At 46.6% G+C, this 21725-nt stretch overlaps 1 protein-coding gene across 1 annotated transcript in view; it reads right to left on the bottom strand.

The window, feature by feature from the left end:
- Positions 1–15685, bottom strand: part of LOC147629947 (putative methylesterase 11, chloroplastic) — a 39247-nt gene extending 23562 nt beyond the window's left edge. The window contains exon 1 of the mRNA XM_086811485.1: positions 14053–15685. Coding sequence (XP_086667611.1) covers positions 14053–14349 — 297 coding nt within the window. The 5' untranslated portion in view covers positions 14350–15685. The remainder of the gene's footprint in view (positions 1–14052) is intronic.
- Positions 15686–21725: the final 6040 nt, after the last annotated feature.

The raw sequence follows: 21725 nt of genomic DNA, 5'->3' as shown, positions 1-21725 counted from the left end.
CATCTGCGTTTTTCTTCTACGGTTCACCTCAGGACAACAGCCCTCTCTGCTCACCATCTCACATCATCGGGACGGCAGCCCTCTCTGCTTGTCTTCATCGACACCACTCGGGACAACAGCACTCTCTGCTGCTCACCACCACTCAGGTATTGCAGCACCCTTGTCACCAGAGCTTGCACCACTTGGGACGGCAGCCCTCTCTGCTCCTCATCACCACTCAAGCATTGCAGCACCCTCGTCACCAGAGCCTAGTGCCTGCACCACTTGGGACGGCAGCCCTCTCTGCTCTTCATCACCCTTCAGGTACCGCAGCACCCTTGTCACCAAAGTCCTGCATCACTTCACCTTCCGCTGCCCACTACCACCTCAAAGTGCCTCTGCATCCACCAACATGAGCCTTCGACACCGACCATCTCTCGGAGTGCCTTTGCCTCACATCGATGTGAGCCTTCGTCATCGACCGTGCTTCATCCCTGACATCGTCTTTGCTTCTGCACTAGTCTTCTACTCAGAGTCTCCTCACATCAGAGGGCCCCTCCTACATGTTTTCACTCACCATCATATATACACTCACTCACCCATTTCATGCTGTGTTGTTTTGCTCTGATCTCTCGTACATCTGGTCCTTTCGTCCTTTTGCCCTCACAAGCCTACACTCACTCACCCATTTCATGCTATGTTGTTTTGCTCTGATCTCTCGTACATCTGGTCCTTTCGTCCTTTTGCCCTCACAAGCCTCCCCTTATATGCCCTAACCTAAGTGGGGTTATCTCCTTATCCTAAGTTAACCTAACCATGGTTAACCTATGGACATGACATGCTCCCCCCCCCCCCCCCCGACCCCCCGAAGGACCATTGATGTCCTCAACAATGAACCGAGGAAATTGAGCCTTGAGATTTCGACTAGATTCCCACATAGCTTCCCTCTAAGATCTACCCCTCCACTTGATTAGGTATTCACCATAAGAACAACTCCTTAAGTGCTTAGTGTACTGATCTAGAACTAACTCCAATTCTTTAGGGATGTACTTCTTCTTGAACCAGTTCCTCTAAAGGAACCACCTGGTGTCACCAATTGGCCAACCATTTGGTCCATCTCGAGATTTGTGTCTCGTTCACTTGAGGCCAGGCCGGTGTCTCATGTGAAGGGGCCAGTATTTTTGCTTAACATGGACGGGAGCCAGACTGGTGCCACCCGTGTGTTAGCAGGATGATGTCGTATGGACAGGAGCCAGACTGGTGCAACCCGTGTATGACCTGGACTGTGTTCTATCCATGGGATTGTCACGCCATGGCAGAGCCAATATTTGTGCCGTGTCTAGCCTATGGGACTGTCACTCCATACGGAGGCTCGTGCCTGGATCTGTATTACCTATGGGACTATCACTCCATAGGAAGACCAGGATATATGTTTTCTGTTGTGCCATTTTTGTGCCCGACAGATGTTTTGTACTTGTTCCATGAACGGGAGATATGTCCATGATACTATTTGCACATGCATTCATGTTTTGCATGTTTGAAACTGTTTTCGCATGACCTGTATTCTTGTGTTGCCTGCTTGACGTGCCACTTACTGAGCGGGGACGCTTGCCAGTGAGTCATGAAGTTTGCTCTGTCTTCTGACAAGTTTTGTTGTGTGTGAACAGGTGGTAAGTGTATTGCACTTGTTTGTTTAATAGTTTTCTTTCTAACCTTTAATTTTATAAGGTTGTAAGTTCACATTCATTTAAAAGTGGGCACCCATTATGGGCACCCATGTGTGGGCCAAGGTGGGGAGGGAAACCCCACACTTAACCATTTATGTGTGTGGGGGTGGGTGTATGGCCACCTACCCACACCACACCTTGAAGCTGGCCGCCCCCATGCAAGCGTGGGGAGCCGGCCAGCTATGGTCGTGTGCTTCCCCTCCAATCACCTAGAAAGAGGTGACCATCTCTTTGCTCACGGACAGACGGCTGTGCGCTTCCCCCTCCTCTTCAGCTGGCGGCTGCGCCTCCTCCTCCTCCTCCCTTGCAGACGGCTGCCCCTTCTCCACTGCAGCCAGGCAGCTTCTGCATCCTCAGGCGGTTGTGCTCTGCAGCTAGGCGGCTCCTCTTCAACAAGGGTTGTGCGCTTCCCCCCCCTCCCTTGCAGACGGCTGCCCCTTCTCCACTGCAGCCAGGCGGCTTCTGCTCATCCTCAGGCGACTGTGCTCTACCAGCAGGCTGCGCTCCACTTTGCAGGCGATTGCATCTCTTCGCCAGGTGGTTACACGCTGGTGGGCTGCTCCCTCTACCTTGCAGGCGGTTGCAGCCAGGTTTCCTCTCCACTCTTCAAGTGCCTACACCTTCTCCACAGGCAGCTGTTCCTCCTCCTCCTCGACAAGCTGCTGCACCTTGGTGTCCCTCTCTAGTAGCTGCACACAGACACCTCGGGTATTTGTCATCCATTTGCGAGCTACAAGTGGGTGGATTCAGATTTAAGTAAAGAACTTTGTTGTAAATCTAATAAAGGATTCTCTCTACCACTAACACCCGTTCGGTGCTGGGTAGTCCAAGCTTTTGGAGAACCACGGTCCAAAGGTGCAGAGATCGGGAGAGCCAGGCGTTAGTACGGGAGCGCTTGTTTGTGCGTGGTCCTGGAACACCAGTGGGGCGCTCTCCGCAGAATTCCAGTGAAGGCACAAGACCGTAGAGACTGGACCACTCAAGTGGTCGCTCTCCTTCGAACGTCTACTTCGAGTCTCTTGTTTGGTACTGTATTCATCTCAGTTGTACATGGACATCATTTGGTTCATTGAACCCATGGAGCATTGTATTTGTTAATACTCCCAATAATATATCATATATTGAGGGGGGGGGGGGTCGGCCCGTTCTGTTAGAAGTCATCTCCTGTCTATTTTTATACACCAAGGCCTTTGTTGTGGGTGTGCCCGCCCTTATGAGGTGTTTTCTCATTTTTCCCCACTCTCCGTATTTTTCCCCTATTTTTTCCCATTTTTTCTGTGGCTTGGGAGGCAGCCCTGAGTTGGCAGGAGTATCCAGTTGCTGGCCGACTGCATCAGCATGTGTGTGTTCCCATTCAGGAGCTGGCCGACTGAACTAGACAAGTCGTGGACCCTCAGTGCTGGCCGACTGCTGTTGCAGGTCGTGGATGTCCAGTCGGCTGCCTCACAACTGGTCGACTGGCTGCATATGCTGGTCGTGGAGATTCAGGACCAATCGGCTGCCTGTAGCACAGGCCGACTGGTGTATGGGGCCATATAAATAGGCCCCCAGCCCCCCATTCCATTTTGTATCATTCCTCCAGATCTTCTTGTGTATATAGAGCAGAGTTACACGCCTCTATCTCTCTCTCTTGTGCTGTATTTTTCTGCATGCGTTTTTTTGCTCGTGTTCCCAAATCTGGTCATCATCTCCGCTGCGTATTCTGACAAGGTATCAGAGCCTAGGCTCTAGATAGTTCTTGGGATTTGTGTGAGCAAGAGGGGGACTGTTGTGTTGCTGATTGGTGGACCGTACAGGACTGTTCGGGAAGAGAAGCAAGAGGACGGCAGGCTGATTTGCTGGACAAGCACTTGCAGGCGTTAGTTCTTCTTTGTTCCCACCCACCCACCCTTTTCAAAGTACATCCCCGCAATGGCATATCTGTTTGAGATGGCCGAGAGGCATGTGAAGATCCCGACACTCCCCACGTTCCCGGTGGACCGTCAGTTGGACAGGAGCAACTACGGCATATGGAAGGTTATGATGGAATCTGTTCTGGAGTCTTACGACCTCGCAGATTTCGTCGTTGTTGGGGTTCCACGGCCGGAAGTAGAGGAAGGGGAGTTACCATCAATCCGAAAGGACCAGGAGGCTCAGACACAAATGTGGGATCGTGTCAACGCCAGGGTCCGTTCGTTTATCTTTCTCAACTGCACACCGCAGGTAATCAATCATGTAAAGCATATGACGCTGGCCAGAGGTATATGGCAGCATTTGGCCTCTCTTTACAACAGGGTATCGCCCATGAAGAGGTTTCCTTGGAAGTACAAATGCGGGTTATGAACCCTGCAAAGTCGTCGACGATGAGGGAGCATATTAACAAGCTACAGGCTCTTCAGCAGGAAGTTATTCAGTCTGGGAAGGAGATATCTTCAGAGGACATGGCCATAACGTTGTTGTCACATTTGCCCTCTTCGTACTCAGCATTTTACTCGTCTTTGATTACCAGTGGCAGGCTTAGCACCATCACGTGGGAGGAGCTTGTGCCCATGGTCCTGGACCAGGAGGAACGATTCACGAACCCTCCTCAGGGTGGAGGTTCGGAGGCCTTAACTGGCCAACGGTCGAAAGGCCGTAACACGGGCAAAGGGAAGGCTTTGTCGGAGAAGTCTTCTGAGAAGAAGTCCATTACTGACCGCGAGAAACTAAAGGCAGAGAGGACCTGTAATGATTGTGGCGAGAAAGGCCACTATTGGAGGCAGTGTCCCAAGCGGAAGACCGAGAAGGGTGAAGATTCCTCAGCAGCAATCATGAAGACTCCGGCTTTTGTGCACCTGGAGGTGGTGGACACCGATGTTTCATTTTCTTCAGGCAGGGAGGAGATTGGAGGACTCTCCGCAACGGATACTCGGGAATGGATTCTAGACAGTGGTGCTTCCAGGCACATGACTCCTTCCCGTTCTGATTTACATGATCTCTGCAGGTGTTCTGGTCACATTCTTACTGGGGATACGTCCACTATTCCAGTTCACAGTGAGGGCAGGATTGCTTCCCCCCAGGTGTTGTATGTAGCATTTTGTTGCTCTCCGAGACAAAGCAACAGGCCAAGTGGTTTGGGAAGGCGGAGTGGAGAATGGAGTTTACAAGCTTTCAGCACTCTCTCTCCCAGGTCCTCATGTTTGTGATGAGTGGCAGTCTGGTAATGGCCACTTAAGTGTGGATACGCTGCGAGTATAGGCTTTCCGGGACCAGATGGTGGATAGCTTGCCAGTAGATGGCAACAGTTGGCAGGAACTTTCCAGTACTGATGTTGGTAGTTCTTGTGTTCGTCAGTCAGAGGAAACTGCACAGGTAACTTATGCTCTGATGTCTCGTAGTATTCGGGACAAAGAACCTCCAATAGATAAGGATGTTCTTTCCACGAGGACTTTTTGGAAAACCAGGCAGGTGGCAGTTGATTACTTGCAGAAGGAGGTGGTTTCTCCAGGCTTTGTGGTTCCGGATTCAGAGGGGATGGTTGACAGGTTTCAGAAGGCCTTGCGTGGTCTTCAAAAGGTTTCCAGGACTTGTTTTTGCACCGTAATAGGTGTTGATCCTTGTGAGCAGTGTGATGCCTCTTTGACTCAGAAGCAGAATGGTTCATCAATCTGGTTGATGGACACCAAATTGGACGGGAGCTTCCTGATGAGGCAGTTGAGCTCATGGTTACGGATGACTCTTTGGGAGGCAGGATTGCGTTTCCTGTGGTTTCTGCAGCATGCGAAGGATCATGGACTCTTGTACACACGAGGGGGATTGTTGGATGGAGTCCGACTCCACGGTTGGAGTGACTCAGTTTGGGGAGGAGATCCGGACACGAGGAGATCTACTTCAGGCCCAAGAGAAGTTTTACGGAGCAATAAGAGACAGTCATCTTTTGCCTTGTCGAGGACAGAGGCAGAGTACCGGGCTGTTTGTGATGCTGCTTGTGAGGTGGTGAGGATGCAGAGGTTGCATTGCAGGTTTGGGCTTCCACTCGAGGAACCCATGGTCATCCAGAGGCACTTTGTTCGTGAACAGATCGTTGCTGATGACATCTTGCTAGAGTTCTGTTGTTCGACGGAGGACAGTACGGTGGACCTCTTCATGAAGTCGCTATCTCAGGATTTGCTCAGGCGGCACCCCAGCTCCCTGTGGTTGGTTTCACAGTCAGGAGTTGAGAGGGAGTGTTAGAAGTCATCTCCTGTCTATTTTTTTACACCAGGGCCTTTGTTGTGGGTGTGCCCGCCCTTATGAGGTGTTTTCTCATTTTTCCCCACTCTCCGTATTTTTTCCCATTTTTTCTGCGGCTTGGGAGGCAGCCCTGAGTTGGCAGGAGGATCCAGTTGCTAGCCGACTGCAGTGTGTTCCCATTCTGGAGCTGGCCGACTGAACTGGACAAGTCGTGGACCCTCAGTGCTGGCCGACTGCTGTTGCAGGTCGTGGATGTCCAGTCGGCTGCCTCACAACTGGCCGACTGGCTGCATATGCTAGTTGTGGAGATTCAGAACCAGTCGGCTGCCTGTAGCACAGCCGACTGGTATATGGGGCCATATAAATAGGCCCCCAGCCCCCCATTCCATTTTGTATCATTCCTCGGGATCTTCTTGTGTATATAGAGCAGAGTTACACGCCTCCATCTCTCTCTCTCTTGTGCTGTATTTTTCTGCATGCGTTTTTTTGCTCGTGTTCCCAGATCTCGTCATCATCTCCGCTGCGTATTCTGACAGTTTCGGCCCCAATGCTGGTGTCCATTGTTCAACATTTCATTTCATTTTAATTTTCAGTTGTTATTAAGTTGTCCATTCAAATTGTGATATTTAAGTTGTGCTATTACGCGTGTGGATGTCCAACGGAGTCTATTCCCACTTGACGGGATCAGTTTCATTGGTATCAGCGCACGGTTATTTCCCTCTTCTTAGTGGAGAAACGACCCTGTGTATTGGACACCCCGCTTCTAACACACTTAACACAATGGACAGCCAAGGCCACCCTTTGGAAGTGCCTAATTCGAGGGGCCCATTAAGTGCCTCGCGTGGTTCTGATGCTCTACAAGGAAGGCACAAGCCCCTTGAAAGGGTAAATGATAGTGACTCAAAGGGACAACTGTCTCGAGGAAAGACAGCCATGCAAGAAGAAGAGCCTGATGCAATGAGGACTGAAATGGAGCATATGAGAAAGCTTTTGCAGGCACAAGAGCAAGAGCTGAAGTTTTTGCATGAAGATCCCCATGTGCAAAGTGCCATTGAAGCAAGGAAAGCCGATGCAATGGTAGATGTGACTTTTGAGTCCATGGCACGGGAAGTGGGCAAGAAGCCAAGGGAGTTGGCACTTTCCTACCTCCTCCACAAAGGTGACATCAAAGAGGGGGAAGATGGAGAGCTGAAATTCAGAAATCCACCTCGCTTGAAGCATGGAGATCCCGCATCTCAAAGGTTGAGGTCATTTATGCAAAGGAAAGAGGTGACAGTCACCTCTCGTCATGCATCTTCTCCACAAGGCACAAAGCCTGGCAGGTATATGTATGCTAGTGCTCATGGAGGGCATGATGGTCACATGCATTCAAGACATGTATCCCATGGAAGGGGTGACAGGTCTGCCACTAGAAGAGCTTTGCCTACTGAGTTGTCTCATGGAGAGACATTGCCTTATGCAAGGAGGTCACATGCATCTGATTCTCAGGTTCGTGGAGCACATGCCACCGTGCTTCATGAAACTTCCATAATGGCCCATGGAGCCCATGCAGATAGGGCTGTCCCGTTGGATAAAGGGAAAAGAAAAAGAGAGGACCATGAGCCTCATGCCAGAAAGCTCAAGGAATTTAAAGCAGGTGACAAGTCCGTTAAGTTTGATGTTTTTCATGGAGAGCATGATGCTTCCAAAGTGTTAGCATTTGTGACACAGTTTGACATTGCTTTTAGCGAGATGAGGACTTCACTGAGAAGTCTAAAGTACGCCATGCTAGCATGTTCTTGAAGGAGACCGTTGCTCATTGGTGGATCACTGAAAAGATCACCAAAGACCCCATTTGCACCTGGAAAGAGTTTAAGGACAGATTTTATGCTCAGTTCTTGCCACCAAATGCGGAGCAAACTCTCACCCAAAAGTGGGATAGACTTGAGCAAAGAGATAATGAAAGTGTGCAACAGTATGTCAACAAGTTTTGGAAAGTGTTGCTTGAGGTAACTCCTTTTATGCAAATCACTGAGGATGAAAGAAAGAGGAAGTTTCGCTCCGGATTGCAACCAGCTTATCGTTCGGGCATTGAATTGCACCCGAAACATACTTTGCAACAGCTTACAACCTGTGCTCTTGCTACGGAGCAATTGGTGCTCAAAATTAAGCAAGATCAAGGCGGTTCAAAGGGCAAAGACAAGGCTGTCCCAAATCTGCAAAAAGGTGTACAGCCACCTAGAAAGAACTTTCGGGAGACCCACAAGGGAGGTACAGCTGAAAATACCTCATCTAAAGATCAGGGCCCAAAGAAGAACAAATTTGGCTTGACCCCCGAGCAAAGAGAGCAATATGCCAAGGAGGGAAAATGTTTTTCTTGTGGCAGCAAAGAGCACATGTTTCGACAATGCCCTGACCGCAAACCAAAGCACGAGGACAAGCAAACCAAGGCTAATGTACATGCAGTTCCCGATGTGCGGGGAAACACAAAACATGATGCAAAAGAGCGGATGGTACGTAAAGCTTGGGGTCAAATCAAGGATCAGCCCGTCTTATTCATGTTTGATGGCTGTGCAACCGATAACTTCATCTCTATACAAACAGCAGTTGCCTTGGGTATTGAGGTTAAAAACATGGGACCACAAATTGAAGCCGAAGCTGCCTTTGTTGAAAACATGGGACCACAAATTGAAGCCGAAGCTGCCTTTGTTGGTAAAGATTTAAGAGGTGCAAGTTACCCCACTGATAGGAAAGTTGCGCATACATATCCAGGGCTACCTTGATAATGAGCATTTCTTAGTTGCACCACTAAATGGATGTGATGTATTGTTGGGCAAGCCTTGGCATCATAGGCTTGAGCCCCGCAAAGAGTACAAGACCACCATGATTTCTTTTATGCATAGAGGCCGCATGCATTTCATTGATGCTGGCAAAGAAGGGGATTCCATCCCACTTGTATCTCACATCCAAATTAATAAAGCAATGAAAAAGAATCTTTCTGCGTACTTGGTTTTTGTTCGTGATAGCATTGTACCAAGTCATCAAAATGTGGATGCTATGACTTATGATAGGCTGAATTTTCTTCATGCATTCAACGACTGTTTTGCTGATGTATTGCCAGGTGAATTACCTCCCCAGAGGCCCGAAGATCATCGCATAGATCTTGTGCCAGGTAGTTCTCCACCTAACAAACCCGCATACCGTGTGAGTGCCGCACAACAAGAAGAGATCATGAAGCAGGTAAATGAGCTTTTAGAGAAAGGTTTGGTTCAGCCTAGTTCATCACCTTATTGCTCTCCTATGCTTCTTGTTCAAAAGAAAGACGGGTCATTCCGCATGTGTGTGGACTATAGAGCTTTAAATAAGCTTACCATCAAGAATAGATTCCCAATTCCGCGTATTGATGACATTTTGGATAAGCTTGATGGTTCGGCTTGTTTCAGCCGTCTTGATTTGAAGAGTGGTTATCACCAAATACGAGTGGTGCCACAAGATGTCCATACAACTGCATTCAGGACAGCCTTTGGATTATATGAATTTTTGGTGATGCCCTTTGGTCTCACCAATGCTCCTGCCACGTTTAATCGTATTGGCCAACCATTTGGTCCATCTCCAGATTTGTGTCTCGTTGACTCCAGGCCAGGCCGGTGTCTCATGTGAAGGGGCCAGTATTTTTGCTTAACATGGACGGGAGCCAGACTGGTGCCACCCGTGTTGTATGACCTCGACTGTGTTCTATCCATGGGATTGTCACGCCATGGCAGAGCCAGTATTTGTGCCGTGTCTTGCCTATGAGACTGTCACTCCATAGGGAGGCTCGTGCCTAGATCTGTCTTACCTATGGGACTGTCACTCCATAGGAAGACCAGGATATATGTTTTCTATCGTGCCATTTTTGTGCCGACAGATGTTTTGTACTTGTTCCATGAACGGGAGATATGTCCATGATACTATTTGCACATGCATTCATGTTTTGCATGTTTGAAACTGTTTTCGCATGTCTTGTATTCTTGTGTTTGCCTGCTTGACGTGCCACTTACTGAGCGGGGACGCTTGCCAGTGAGTCATGAAGTTTGCTCTGTCTTCTGACAAGTTCTGTTGCGTGTGAACAGGTGGTAAGTGTATTGCACTTGTTCGTTTAATAGTTTTCTTTCTAACCTTTAATTTTATAAGGTTGTAAGTTCACATTCATTTAAAAGTGGGCACCCACGTATGGGCCAAGGTGGGGAGGGAAACCCCACACTTAACCCTTTATGTGTGTGGGGGTGGGTGCATGGCCACCTACCCACACCACACCTTGAAGCTGGCCGCCCCCATGCAAGCGTGGGGAGCCAGCCAGCTGTGGTCGTGTGCTTCCCTTCAATCACCTAGAAAGAGGCGACCATCTCTCTGCTCACGGACAGACGGCTGTGCACTTCCCCCTCCTCTTCTGCTGGCGGCTGCGCCTCCTCCTCCTCCTCCCTTGCAAACGGCTGCCCCTTCTCCACTGCAGCCAGGCGGCTTCTGCATCCTCAAGCGGCTGTGCTCTGCAGCCAGGCGGCTCCTCTTCAACAAGGGCTGTGCGCTCCCCCCTCCTCCCTTGCAGACGGCTGCCCCTTCTCCACTGCAGCCAGGCAGCTTCTGCTCATCCTCAGGCGGCTGTGCTCTACCAGCAGGCTGCGCTCCACTTTGCAGGCGATTGCATCTCTTCGCCTTCCCCAGGTGGTTACACGCTGGTGGGCTGCTCCCTCTACCTTGCAGGCGGCTGCAGCCAAGTTTCCTCTCCACTCTTCAAGTGGCTACACCTTCTCCACAGGCAGCTGCTGCTGCTCCTCGACAAGCTGCTGCGCCCTGGTGTCTCTCTCTAGTAGCTACACACAGACACCTCGGGTATTTGTCATCCATTTGCGAGCTACAAGTAAGTGGATTCAGATTTAAGTAAAGAACTTTGTTGTAAATCTAATAAATGATTCTCTCTACCGCTAACACTCGTTCGGTGCCGGGTAGTCCAAGCTTTTGGAGAACCACGGTCCAAAGGTGCCGAGATCGGGAGAGCCGGGCGTTAGTACGGGAGCGCCTGTTTGTGCGTGGTCCTGGAACACCAGTGGGGCGCTCTCCGCGGAATTCCAGTGAAGGCACAGGACCGTAGAGACTCGACCACTCAAGTGGTCGCTCTCCTTCGAACGTCTACTTCGAGCCTCTTGTTTGGTACTGTATTCATCTCAGTTGTACATGGACATCATCTGGTTCATTGAACCCATGGAGCATTGTATTTGTTAAATACTCCCAATAATATATCATATATTGAGGGGGGGGGTCGGCCCGTTCCGGCCCCAGTGCTGGTGTCCATTGTTCAACATTTCATTTCATTTTAATTTTCAGTTGTTATTAAGTTGTCCATTCAAATTGTGATATTTAAGTTGTGCTATTACGCGTGTGGGTGTCCAACGGAGTCTATTCCCACTTGACGGGATCGGTTTCACCTGGTCTAAGTCACCCAGTTTTTCATTTAGTTGACTAACATGAAAAACTCGATGGATCGTCACTCCCTATGAAAGAGTAAGCAACATCGCTAATCTTCCTTGTGTACAAAATGGTCCATGATACCTGGAAGACAACTTGTACCGTTTTCATGTACGCATGGTCATGGACCCTTTGGTATTTTCAAGAATGCACACTTGACTCCAACATCCTTGGAGACCTATATTGGTTAGCATAAGATTAAGGTATTTCCTAAGCTGTTCTTACACCCTTGCTAGCTTAAGCATCTCCTACATATCTCGTAGAAAATCTAAAGCTTGCTTGTTTTGGATCTTACTCGATTCAACTGCAATCAGTGAGAGCCGTACATATAAGCATGAATGGGCTGAATCCTATAGCCGAACGCTTCCTGCTATTGTACGCAATGGAAGATTTCTTTCCCACTCTGACCGCCATTTTGAAACGAAAGCCCTTAAACATATCTTCCAAGGTTTGATTCGCCCGTTCGATCTAACCATCCATCTTTGGATGATTTCATGTCGAAGTCCTTCACTTTGCAGTGGGCCTAGAAAGGATCTACCACTACAAACTCTCAATGAAAAGCATCCACAAATTCTTGCTAGGTGACGGGCAAAACCTTTGATAGGTATGTCCAAGAATTTAAGGACTCCCTATCCCAATGCAAAGTGGACCCGTAGCGTTGCGGCATCCATGTTTGTTTTAGGGTTAGATCTAGATTACCAACTCCAAGTATTATCCCGAAATGAGGTAAAAACTTTGGAAGATGCTATCAAGTATGCCTGAAACTATGATAACATTTATGGCCACAAGAGATTATCCGAACAATCCTTGGCCACATGGCCCCCAAGCACGCTCCAGTCTTGTTTGTTTCTACTATCTGAGCCGATTTCTTGGCTGCCCGTTTCTTGGCTTGAGCAAGTTGTTGGTTGCGGAATACTTTTATACAGCCTCTTACCGGATGCCTATCGGGGCTTCAACTGAGGCTAGAATTCTCTCATGGCCATGAATGTTATCAGTGGACCTTATACTTTGATTTGGTCAACAAGATAGATGACCCCCGTAGAATTCTCCATGTTCAGATGCTTTTAAAGCAAAAAAGCTTTACCAGCAAAAAAGCTTTTAACTGGTGGTAACCAAAGCCAACCACCTAGATTTGTGGATACTTTTTCATTGACAGTTTGTAGTGGATGCTATATTGGGATAAACGAACTCGAGGTTAAGCTTACAGTGAAGATTGTCTCCTATTCAGATTCACGAGGACGTGAATCTAATAGAAGGGAGAGATAAAGTTACGTCCCTAACTCAGCTAGGACCATTGTTAAATGGAAGTTAGGATAACTCGAGGTTAGGAGATGTGCTAACCCAAGATTAGGATTAGGGCTTAGCTGGGCATGGGGACAGATAGGACCTACCGAAGGACTAAGGGCAAGCAAGGATGAGGTCAAGATTGGCCAAGAGTCAATAAAAAGCGAACTAGAGGCTTATAATGGCTAAAAGCTTATAACATAAGCAGAGCGCCAATAATAGTCTGGTTATTACTATATATAAGTGAGCTTGATACCACTATAAGGTCTCAAATACCCAAACCCAAAGACCTTTTGACATAGAACCCACTGCTGCATGGCATATGTGAAGACGAGTGTTTGATTCAGATCACTTTGCAGTGATGCAGAGACTTGATTTTCCGGTTCCATTGGTAAAGAGAAGTGAGGTTGAGAGAAAAGCTTGTAGGGTGCATAAGAAGTGTATGGCAAGGCTAACTTGCGCGCAGAGATTACCCGTGGAGGAGTCATCACTGACCAGCACTGAGTATGTGTGGTCAAAAAGATGAGGCCAGGCCCTTTTTAAAAAAAGCGTTACAGGGCATCCTTCTTTATAGCTTTCTTTAAAATAGAGGATCGAGCTATAAATAAGTTTCCTGACCTTCCCTCTCCAAACACAAAAGTTGGCCGCCTCTGATATCAACACAAGCCCTCTTTTATTGGTGAGTTCACATCCATGAGCCCCTCCCTTCTACTGGTCTGTACATGTGAGCTGCCCCATCCTTTTTTTGGCGTGTTTTTTCTTGTGCACACAGCCTTTTTTGGCGTGCCTTCTTCACCCATAACTGGTCGCTTTCCCTGCTGCTGGTCATATTCTGGCCGCCCCTGGTGCACCTACTGACTGCCCCACTACTGGATGGCCATAAGCACTGATTTGGCTGCCCGACTGCTAGCCGCCTTCTGCAGAGATGGACCAGCCTTGCACATTCATGCAAAGAAACCCTTCTTTCAACCACACAAATACTGGAGCATGGCCAGAATTAGGCTTCAGCAGAATGAATCCAGCCCATATTGCAAGCTCTTATTTGCAAAAGGAAGGAAGAGGCTATGAGAAAAAAAATGGGGATGCACCAGTTTAGATAGTGTGGGGCAGCATCCAGGCAATCAATAATGGAAAGGTTTCCCAGAGTGCATCTATGTTTGTTCTTTTACTTTGCTTCAACCCTATGCTTGCATTCAGTAATCCAAATGGAGGGGCAGTAAACACAGGAAATGTTCCCCAAAAGTAAAGGACATAAATGTTTGACTGCTTTCAGCAGGGTAGCATAGAAGTGACAAAATCAAGCGCCTGCATGTTTCCCCCTTAATACATGATGCTTATCCTTAGGTATGGTATTTAAGCCAGAAAATGAAACGAGGAGAGGGAAATGTACCTTGACTTTGCTCAGCAATTGCTGAGGTTGGAGAAGGGGATCGCCAACAGAGCGAGGCCGGGCGCTGGCACTGCGAGGGAGATTTTGTTTGGAAGATGGGGCCCTGGAAGAGCTGGAGCGATGGTAGGTTTGAGAGTAGGCTTTGGCCGTTTGCTGATGCAGGAGCAGAGCAATGGCTTGCTGATGAAGCACCTCTTCCTCCAAACCGGAGCTTCTCCTGGACTTCACCTTCATCAGGCCTGCTTTAACTGCCTTCCTCCTGCTGGGTTTAGGAAAACAGGAAAGATAATTCCCCATAGCCAGATAGGAAAGAAAGCTTTGGCTGCTTTTTCACCAGACTCGCGAATGATCGCCTCAAAAAAACAAAAAAAGCAAGAACCTGCAGATTCTGCCTTTCTTTGCGAAAGAACTTGTCGCAGATGATCCTGTCCACAGATCAAAATACGCACAAAAGCAGTTTTGTGTGCAAATCAGTTTACAACTCTCTTCTGCAAGAAATGAACAGGATTGTAGCAAGATTGCCTTGAACTCTTTGCAGCCCGTGCAAGGTCCGTTGCAGAGCTTTCAAAAGAATCTCTCCGCAGAATGTAAAAAAGAAGATTAAGCCCTGGCTTCACATGCTTCTTTCAAAGAATTTTATCACAATTTCTCCCTTATTTCTCTGCTCATTGTGGCTTTGAAAGACTTTAATTTGCGAGCATATGTCCACAGAAATCCCTAATTTCTCTGCGTTTTGTGTCCACAAAAACGCTCTAATTTCTCTGCGTTGTGTGGCTCTGACTTGCTTCTTGCAAGAACCTGTCCTCAGGCAACCCTTGGCTTTAGGATGGCTTCTTGCAAAAGTCTGTCCACAGAAACGCTGTGTTTTCAGGCGTATTGGAGCTTTGAAACGCTTCTTGCAAAGCTCTACAGAAAACCCTAATTTCTCTGGGCTATGGAAGGCTTAGATACAACTTTGATTTTCTCCTGGTTGCCTTTAAATCTGCTGGCTATGGAAGCAAACTTGACTTCAACCTTTCTTGGCAGCTTTGAAAGGTTGTATGTATGATCAGCATTCAATTTCAGCTAATCACCACCGACTGCATGATGGTCGGAATAGTCACACGGCTGCCTGTAACCTAACCCTGTAAAAAGAAGGCGGAAACCAGTCAACAACCTCCACCCACCCAATCAAAACGCTTTAATCTTCCATTGTTGCTAATCTGTACAGTAGACCCTTCGATCTGGCGAGAGAGGTCAAACCAATCAAAATGCTTTACTCTTTCAAAATCGTTGCAAATCTGCACAGTACACGCTAAGCCAGAAAAAAAAATCGATCTCGACCTTCCTGTCAACAGCAAAAATCTTGAAAATGTGTCAATTTCCTGCTCATGTGCGACTTCTCTACATTGATTCTATACAAAACAGATTCTACTAATGTCTCTTTCTGATGATCCCACCATTGATTTCGTCCAAGCACTGCCTCACCTTGCAAATGCTTTCCTTTCACCTTGCGTACATTGACTTTGCTGTGTTTTTCTTTGATGGCTGTAATGGTGGCCAATTCATCTCCCTTATGGTAACCAAGAATATTGGGTCATCTGTGACCGACCTTACCAGGCGCACACTGTACACACCGAAATTTAGTTGATACTTGTTGCTTGAGTTTCGGTTTGCTATATATGTTCGTTTCACACATACTTAGAAGTTAGGGCCATGCACACACACAGCCCTGGGGCCCATGCATACTTAGGGTAGTTTCACAAGCGTCCGGCCTAAGCCCTGGCCGGACGCTTCAACTACCAACAATTATACTTGTCGATGATCCATCCCTTGTTTCACACACAAGCGGACTCGTTCCTACGTGGTTGCCTAGTCAACAACCTCTTTGCGGGCGGCACTACAGTCGTGCCCAAGATGTCGCCCGCTTGATGGGCGACCCTATCAGAGGCCTAGACGGCCATGGATGGCATGCCAAGAGGAAGTGGGAATGGACATGGCTATAAAAAAACATAGGAGTGTTGCAGACTACACGCTGCTACCACAATCCAATCGAGATTTCTCCATCCCTTGTCATCAGCCCCTCCTCCATCTTGCAGGAGCCTGTGAGTGAGCTCGAGAACCTCCTCCCTCAGACATGCAGCAACTTTCAATTTTTGAATTCAGAGGAATTAGACTGTGGCCTTCATGATGTGTTAATGTTCTGTGTTTTTGAATTCGAACGATTTGTGTGTATGGGTGTGGGTGTGTGTATGGGTGTGTTAATGTTCTGTGTTTTTGAATTCGAACGATTTGTGTGTGTATGGGTGTGGGTGTGTGTGTCCTCATCAGGAACACGCATGTAGCAACTTTTAATTTTTGAATTCAGAGAAATTGTATTGTGGCCTTCATAATGTGTTCATGTTTTGCGTTTTTGAATTCTAACGATTTGTGTATGGGGGGTGTGTGTGTGTGTGTGTGTGTGTAAAGGTAAAATTCACCACTTTGCACCCTGCTTCTACCCGCTATCACAATCTGCTTCTACCCGCTATCACAATCTGCTTCTGACGATTTGTGTGTGGGTGGGTGGGTCGGTGAGTGTGTGTAAAGCTTGATGAAACATGTCTTTTAGCAGTATACAACATGATTGTTGAGAAGTTAAGGCGTAAACAATGGTTTGATGAGCAGCTTAAGGATAAACAAATGAACAAGGGTGACATGGTCCTCTTATTTAGTACCAAAAACACATAAAAAGAAGCTCAAGCTCAGAGGCCTAGGACCATTCCTAGTCACTGAGATAACACCACAAGGCATAGTGCGCATCGAAACACTTGAAGGTGTGGAAATGGCTGAGGTTACTTCAATGGTAACAAACTAAAACGCTACTATGGTCCTCTCACACGGAGGCTACCTTAAAAACCATCCAGGATTTAAAAAACTGTGTGTGCGTGCGTGCGTGCGTGTGTAGAGGCAAAATTCACCCTCTTTCTACTGCTACCACAATCTCGTCTCGGCCCCTCATCCATCTCCCATTGTACAGGATAGCAATTGGAAGAGCTAAAATCAGTGCTTCAGAACCTCCTCTCACGCATGCAGCAACTTTCAGTTTTTGAATTCAGAGGAATTGTACGGTGGCCATCATGGTGTGTTCATGTTATGTGTTTTTGAATTCAAACAATTTGTGTGCTTGGGTGTGGGTGTCCTCATCAGGAACACGCATGCAACAACTTTCAATTTTTAAATTCAGAGGAATTGTATTGCGGCCTTCATGATGTGTCCATGTGTGTTTATGAATTATGATGATTTGTGTGTGTGTGTGTGTGTGTGTGTGTGTGTGTGTGTGTGTGTGTGTGTGTGTGTGTAGAAGTAAAATTCGCCACTTTGCAAACTACAAATTAGGATCGCACGCACGCGTGTGTGTGCGTGCGTGCGTGCATGCATGCACGCGTGTGTGTGTGTAGAGAGAGGTAAAATTCACCAAGTGATAAGGAACTCCAAATCGTATACTTGAATAGTGTTATGCCTCTTCAATTACTTTTGGTTTTTGTTTTTGTTTAGCCTCTTCAATTGCCCTTGTGATTTTTGCACAATTCGAGGTTAAGCTTGTGATCAAATGTTCTTTCGCATGTCCCTGATCAAATGTTCTTTCGCATGTCCTTGATCGCACCTCATCCTCTAGTAACACCAGACCTACTCTGGCAATTGTTGGGACTCAACCTCCACCTCGTGCTTCCACAGTTGTCACCAAAAAGGGTATTAAAAGAGGGAGGCCACGACATCTTGAAGTGCATGGTGTGCAGGACATTTTGGATCGAAGCCAGGGCCAACTTGTTGGAGACAGTGGAACGATGTTATGGACACACATACAGTACTAGGAAAGGCACATGCCCCAAAACGAGGTAGACGTAAAAAGAAGTCTCAAGACTCCCAAGGCTTAGATGATGAAGGTGAGGGTGAAGTCGGGAGAGCTCCAATGTGGAAAGATTTCTAGGTCATAACTTTGATCCATGAACGTGGTGGGTTGAACGATGAGTTCAACAAACCACAGAAACAGGGCACAAATTTGTGGTCAAAAATTACAAACAAGCTAGCTTCTTCCTATTCCGATTTCGACAAAGACTCTGAAGCCTCTCGTACAAATGGGGCCGAGTGTACGACCAATACAAAGCAGATAAATTGCATAATTCCATCTCAGGTAATGATGCTAAAAAGACTTGCAAATGGTTTGACATTATAAATGAGTACATGCACGATTGTGCGCATGTACGTGTATATAATTATGTTTCTGCAAACTGGAGAGCCTCCCGCATCACAAGAATCCAATGCAGCGCATGAAAGTCCAAAAGAAACTCAAGAGCCCGCTCCATTCCCAAATACAAACAAATCCCCAATTCCTCACTCTAGTAATCGAGTCATAAAGAAGGATGTGCAAATGGAGGAATTCATCTCTACCATGCAAGAGACTGGATGAGGAATTTTATCTCAGCTCCAACAGGCTACTGAAAAGAAGGATGCAACTGAGGCACGCATGGAGACTATGGAGGGTAGAAGAATGGATATCTTATTCATGGACCATGTGTCAAGCAAATGAGGTTTAGTCTATTGATTCATGAGCTGAACCCTAGTTCATTTCGTTGTTTTCTACTTTTGGACTTTGTCTCTTCCATTGTCATGAGGTTTTCTACAATGATGTAATCTCAGTACTTTGACTAAAATGATGTAATGTAGCTGATGGAGTAATTGAAAATGTCAATCCACGGGTTTTACGATTTTATGTGCTTTCCATGTTAATGTGTTCAACCATCTCTCTTTCTCTCTCGTTGTGTATTCTAGCTTTGGATGGACTTAACAAAAGAAGATGCCATACTTTTGGCATCGCTATGCTTACTCTGCTGATGGGTGAGCTATTAGAGTCTTTGCCACTCATGGACAGACAAGAGATGGAAGGTTTTGCGTTGGCATGGTTACACCATCAACACGTAACTATGCAGGCAACACAATTTAGAAAAGTACTCAAACGTCGTTAATGACATCTTCATCGAGTGTGCTAGGCATACGACAGACCACAAAATTTCATGGAGAGATGTCTATTGGGCTCATATTCTAGTGCAATGTTCAAGAGGTGTATGCGGGTCAGTGGAAACATATGCTCTAAAGTTGCTCCTGTTATGGCTAGGCGTACAACAAGTATGAGGCATGCTATCCCTTTGGACAAGCGTGTTTACATTGCATTACATAGGTTGGCTACATGTGCTACTCTTGAAGTCATCGAAGACCTTTATGGTTGTGCCACAAGTACAACATGTGGCATTGTAAACCAGTTTTCTACGGTAGTCGAACATTGCAGCCTTCATGGTTTGTATATCAAGTGGCTGTCAAAGAGCGGAATGGAAAAGATTGCACAATCTTTTGGGGCCCTATGGGGAATTCCTTATGTGGTAGGTGCAGTGGATGGGTCGCACATTCCCATCATTTCTCCTCAATTATTCCATGTAGATTACTTTGATAGGAAGGGTTTTCATTCAATTTTGTTGATGGTTGTGCCTGACTATCGAATCTGGGATTATGATGTGGGTTGGGCTGGAGTGATTCATGACTCTGTGTTATTCACAAGAAGTACTCTAGGTCAACGATGCAACCAAAACAAGTTGGCCATGTATTGCCTATTAGGGGACTGTGCCTATCCAACAAGGGCATTTATGCTCCCTCCCTTTAAAGGCGGGAAAGATGGTTTGAGCCACTACAAGAATCATTGGAATTTCATACAATCTAGTTCGCGCATGCTAGTTGAAAGAGCCTTTGGAATGTTGAAGAAAGGTTTCGTATATTGCCAAAAAGGTGTGACATGGATCTTGTTGAAATTAGAGCAATGTGATGAGCTATGGTGGATCAAATACTAGAATCAACATCATTAACAAAGTGATTAGCAAATAATTAAGACATGATTAGTGACAAATAGCTTAATGTAGGCATGGATAATCAAAAACCAACAAATTCTCATTAGGCCAATGCCTCAATTTATAGTGTTTACATCCAAGCATCTAATCCCACTGATTTCTCCTTGATTCACTCCACCTCTTTTGCTTGATTCTCTCCACCTCTCCCAGAATATCTCCACACCTCTCCACCTCTCCACCTCTCCCGGAATATCTCCACCACTTTTGCTTGATTCTCTCCACCTCTCCACCTCTTTTGCTTGATTCTCTCCACCTCTCCACCTCTCCCAGAATATCTCCACACCTCCCTGAATATCTCCACACTTCCTAAATCTTCTCATGCTACCCTATTCTCTCCCAACAGATTCTTCTCACCTTTTCACAGGTTCTCTCACATTTATATATTCTCTCACATTTATATATTCTCTCACATTTATATATTCTCTTTTACAGCCCCTCTAACCAAGGGCTTGTTCCCGCACACACCCTATTCACTTGTATATTTCAACACCTCCCCTCAAGTGAATACTCCTAGCACACCTGGACCCTATACCAAGTTTCCCTTTTACTTGATAGTCCGCGACCAATGTCTAGCACACCTCCCCTCAAGTTAACTTAGCACACCTGGACCGTGTACCAAGTTTCTCTCTTACTTGATAGCCCGCGAGACGAGTGCCTCAAGTCCCTAAACTCATCGTCCTTGACACTCTTTCTATGTGTTCAAGGCTTACTACAAGTGCGCGCGACCTTGACTAAAGTGCTCACACATACATCTACCACATGGCCTACATCATCAGTGGGTTATGGTGATTTTACTTTGTTGGGACAGGTTACATTGGGTTGTGGGGTCTCTCTCTCTCTCTCTCTCAGAGATTTTCACATGGCTCCTCACTCTTTGGAACCTCACATCTTCTCTTGTCTTCAGCCTTCTTGTCGTGGCAGCTTCTCTCCACGCGTCCATGTCTTCCTCTTCTTTCAGTCTTCTTGTGGTGGCAGCTTCTCTTCACGCCTCCATGTCTTCCTTCAATGCTTCCTCTAGATCTTCTTCTCGGTGTGGATCCTCTTCTTGGAAAGAGATGGTCTTCTTCTTTCATGGCTGGGGCCATGAGCTTGTCCGTTCAGTTCTTCTTGCTCCATGTGAGCAACATGTTGAAATGTTTTCTTGACAGTTCTTTTGGGCTTTTGATGTTTATCTTGTGTCATTATGCAATGCAAACCCAAATCTATGCGGGAGGTCTTACCTCTTGCCTTATTCTGGACAAGGACAGTGTCTGATCCCATTTTTACACTGATATAATGTGCCCAATACATAATGCATATAGCATTCATTCTTATGCACATTCCCAAATGTAACTCTGGCTAAGAAAAATCTTGAATTTGAGTGTGATTTGCAGGCATTAACCAAGGGTTAAATGCAAATGATGATTATCACAAATTTATCAGCACAATTTTACCAGAAATTACAATCAAGGGTAATCGATTTGTACGGAATGGTTGGAGTATCAAACCAACTCCGAATTGCAATCTGAAGTTATAGGGATCTATATCAGATACCTAATGGTTAATTTGAACCCTCAATTGCACCAAAATATAGTGATTAGCACTGATTAGCAAATTAATTCTATGTTTTGTGTGCAAAAAAATAGAGTATGCGGGGAGCCCAGATTTGGGGCCTTAGACTTCAAATAAGCTCAAATGCTTTCAAGGCCATCAATAGCAATGAGTCTAGTAGAGGATTAAGCCAAGAAACACAAGATTTGACCAAACATTGAATGCTTA

This window comes from Cibotium barometz, chromosome 17 (genome assembly GCF_041138505.1).
Source record: "Cibotium barometz isolate CiBa-2024 chromosome 17, ASM4113850v1, whole genome shotgun sequence".
Lineage (NCBI taxonomy): Eukaryota > Viridiplantae > Streptophyta > Polypodiopsida > Cyatheales > Cibotiaceae > Cibotium > Cibotium barometz.
Note: the sequence above shows the minus strand (reverse complement) of the source record. Positions and strands in the feature narration are given on the sequence as shown.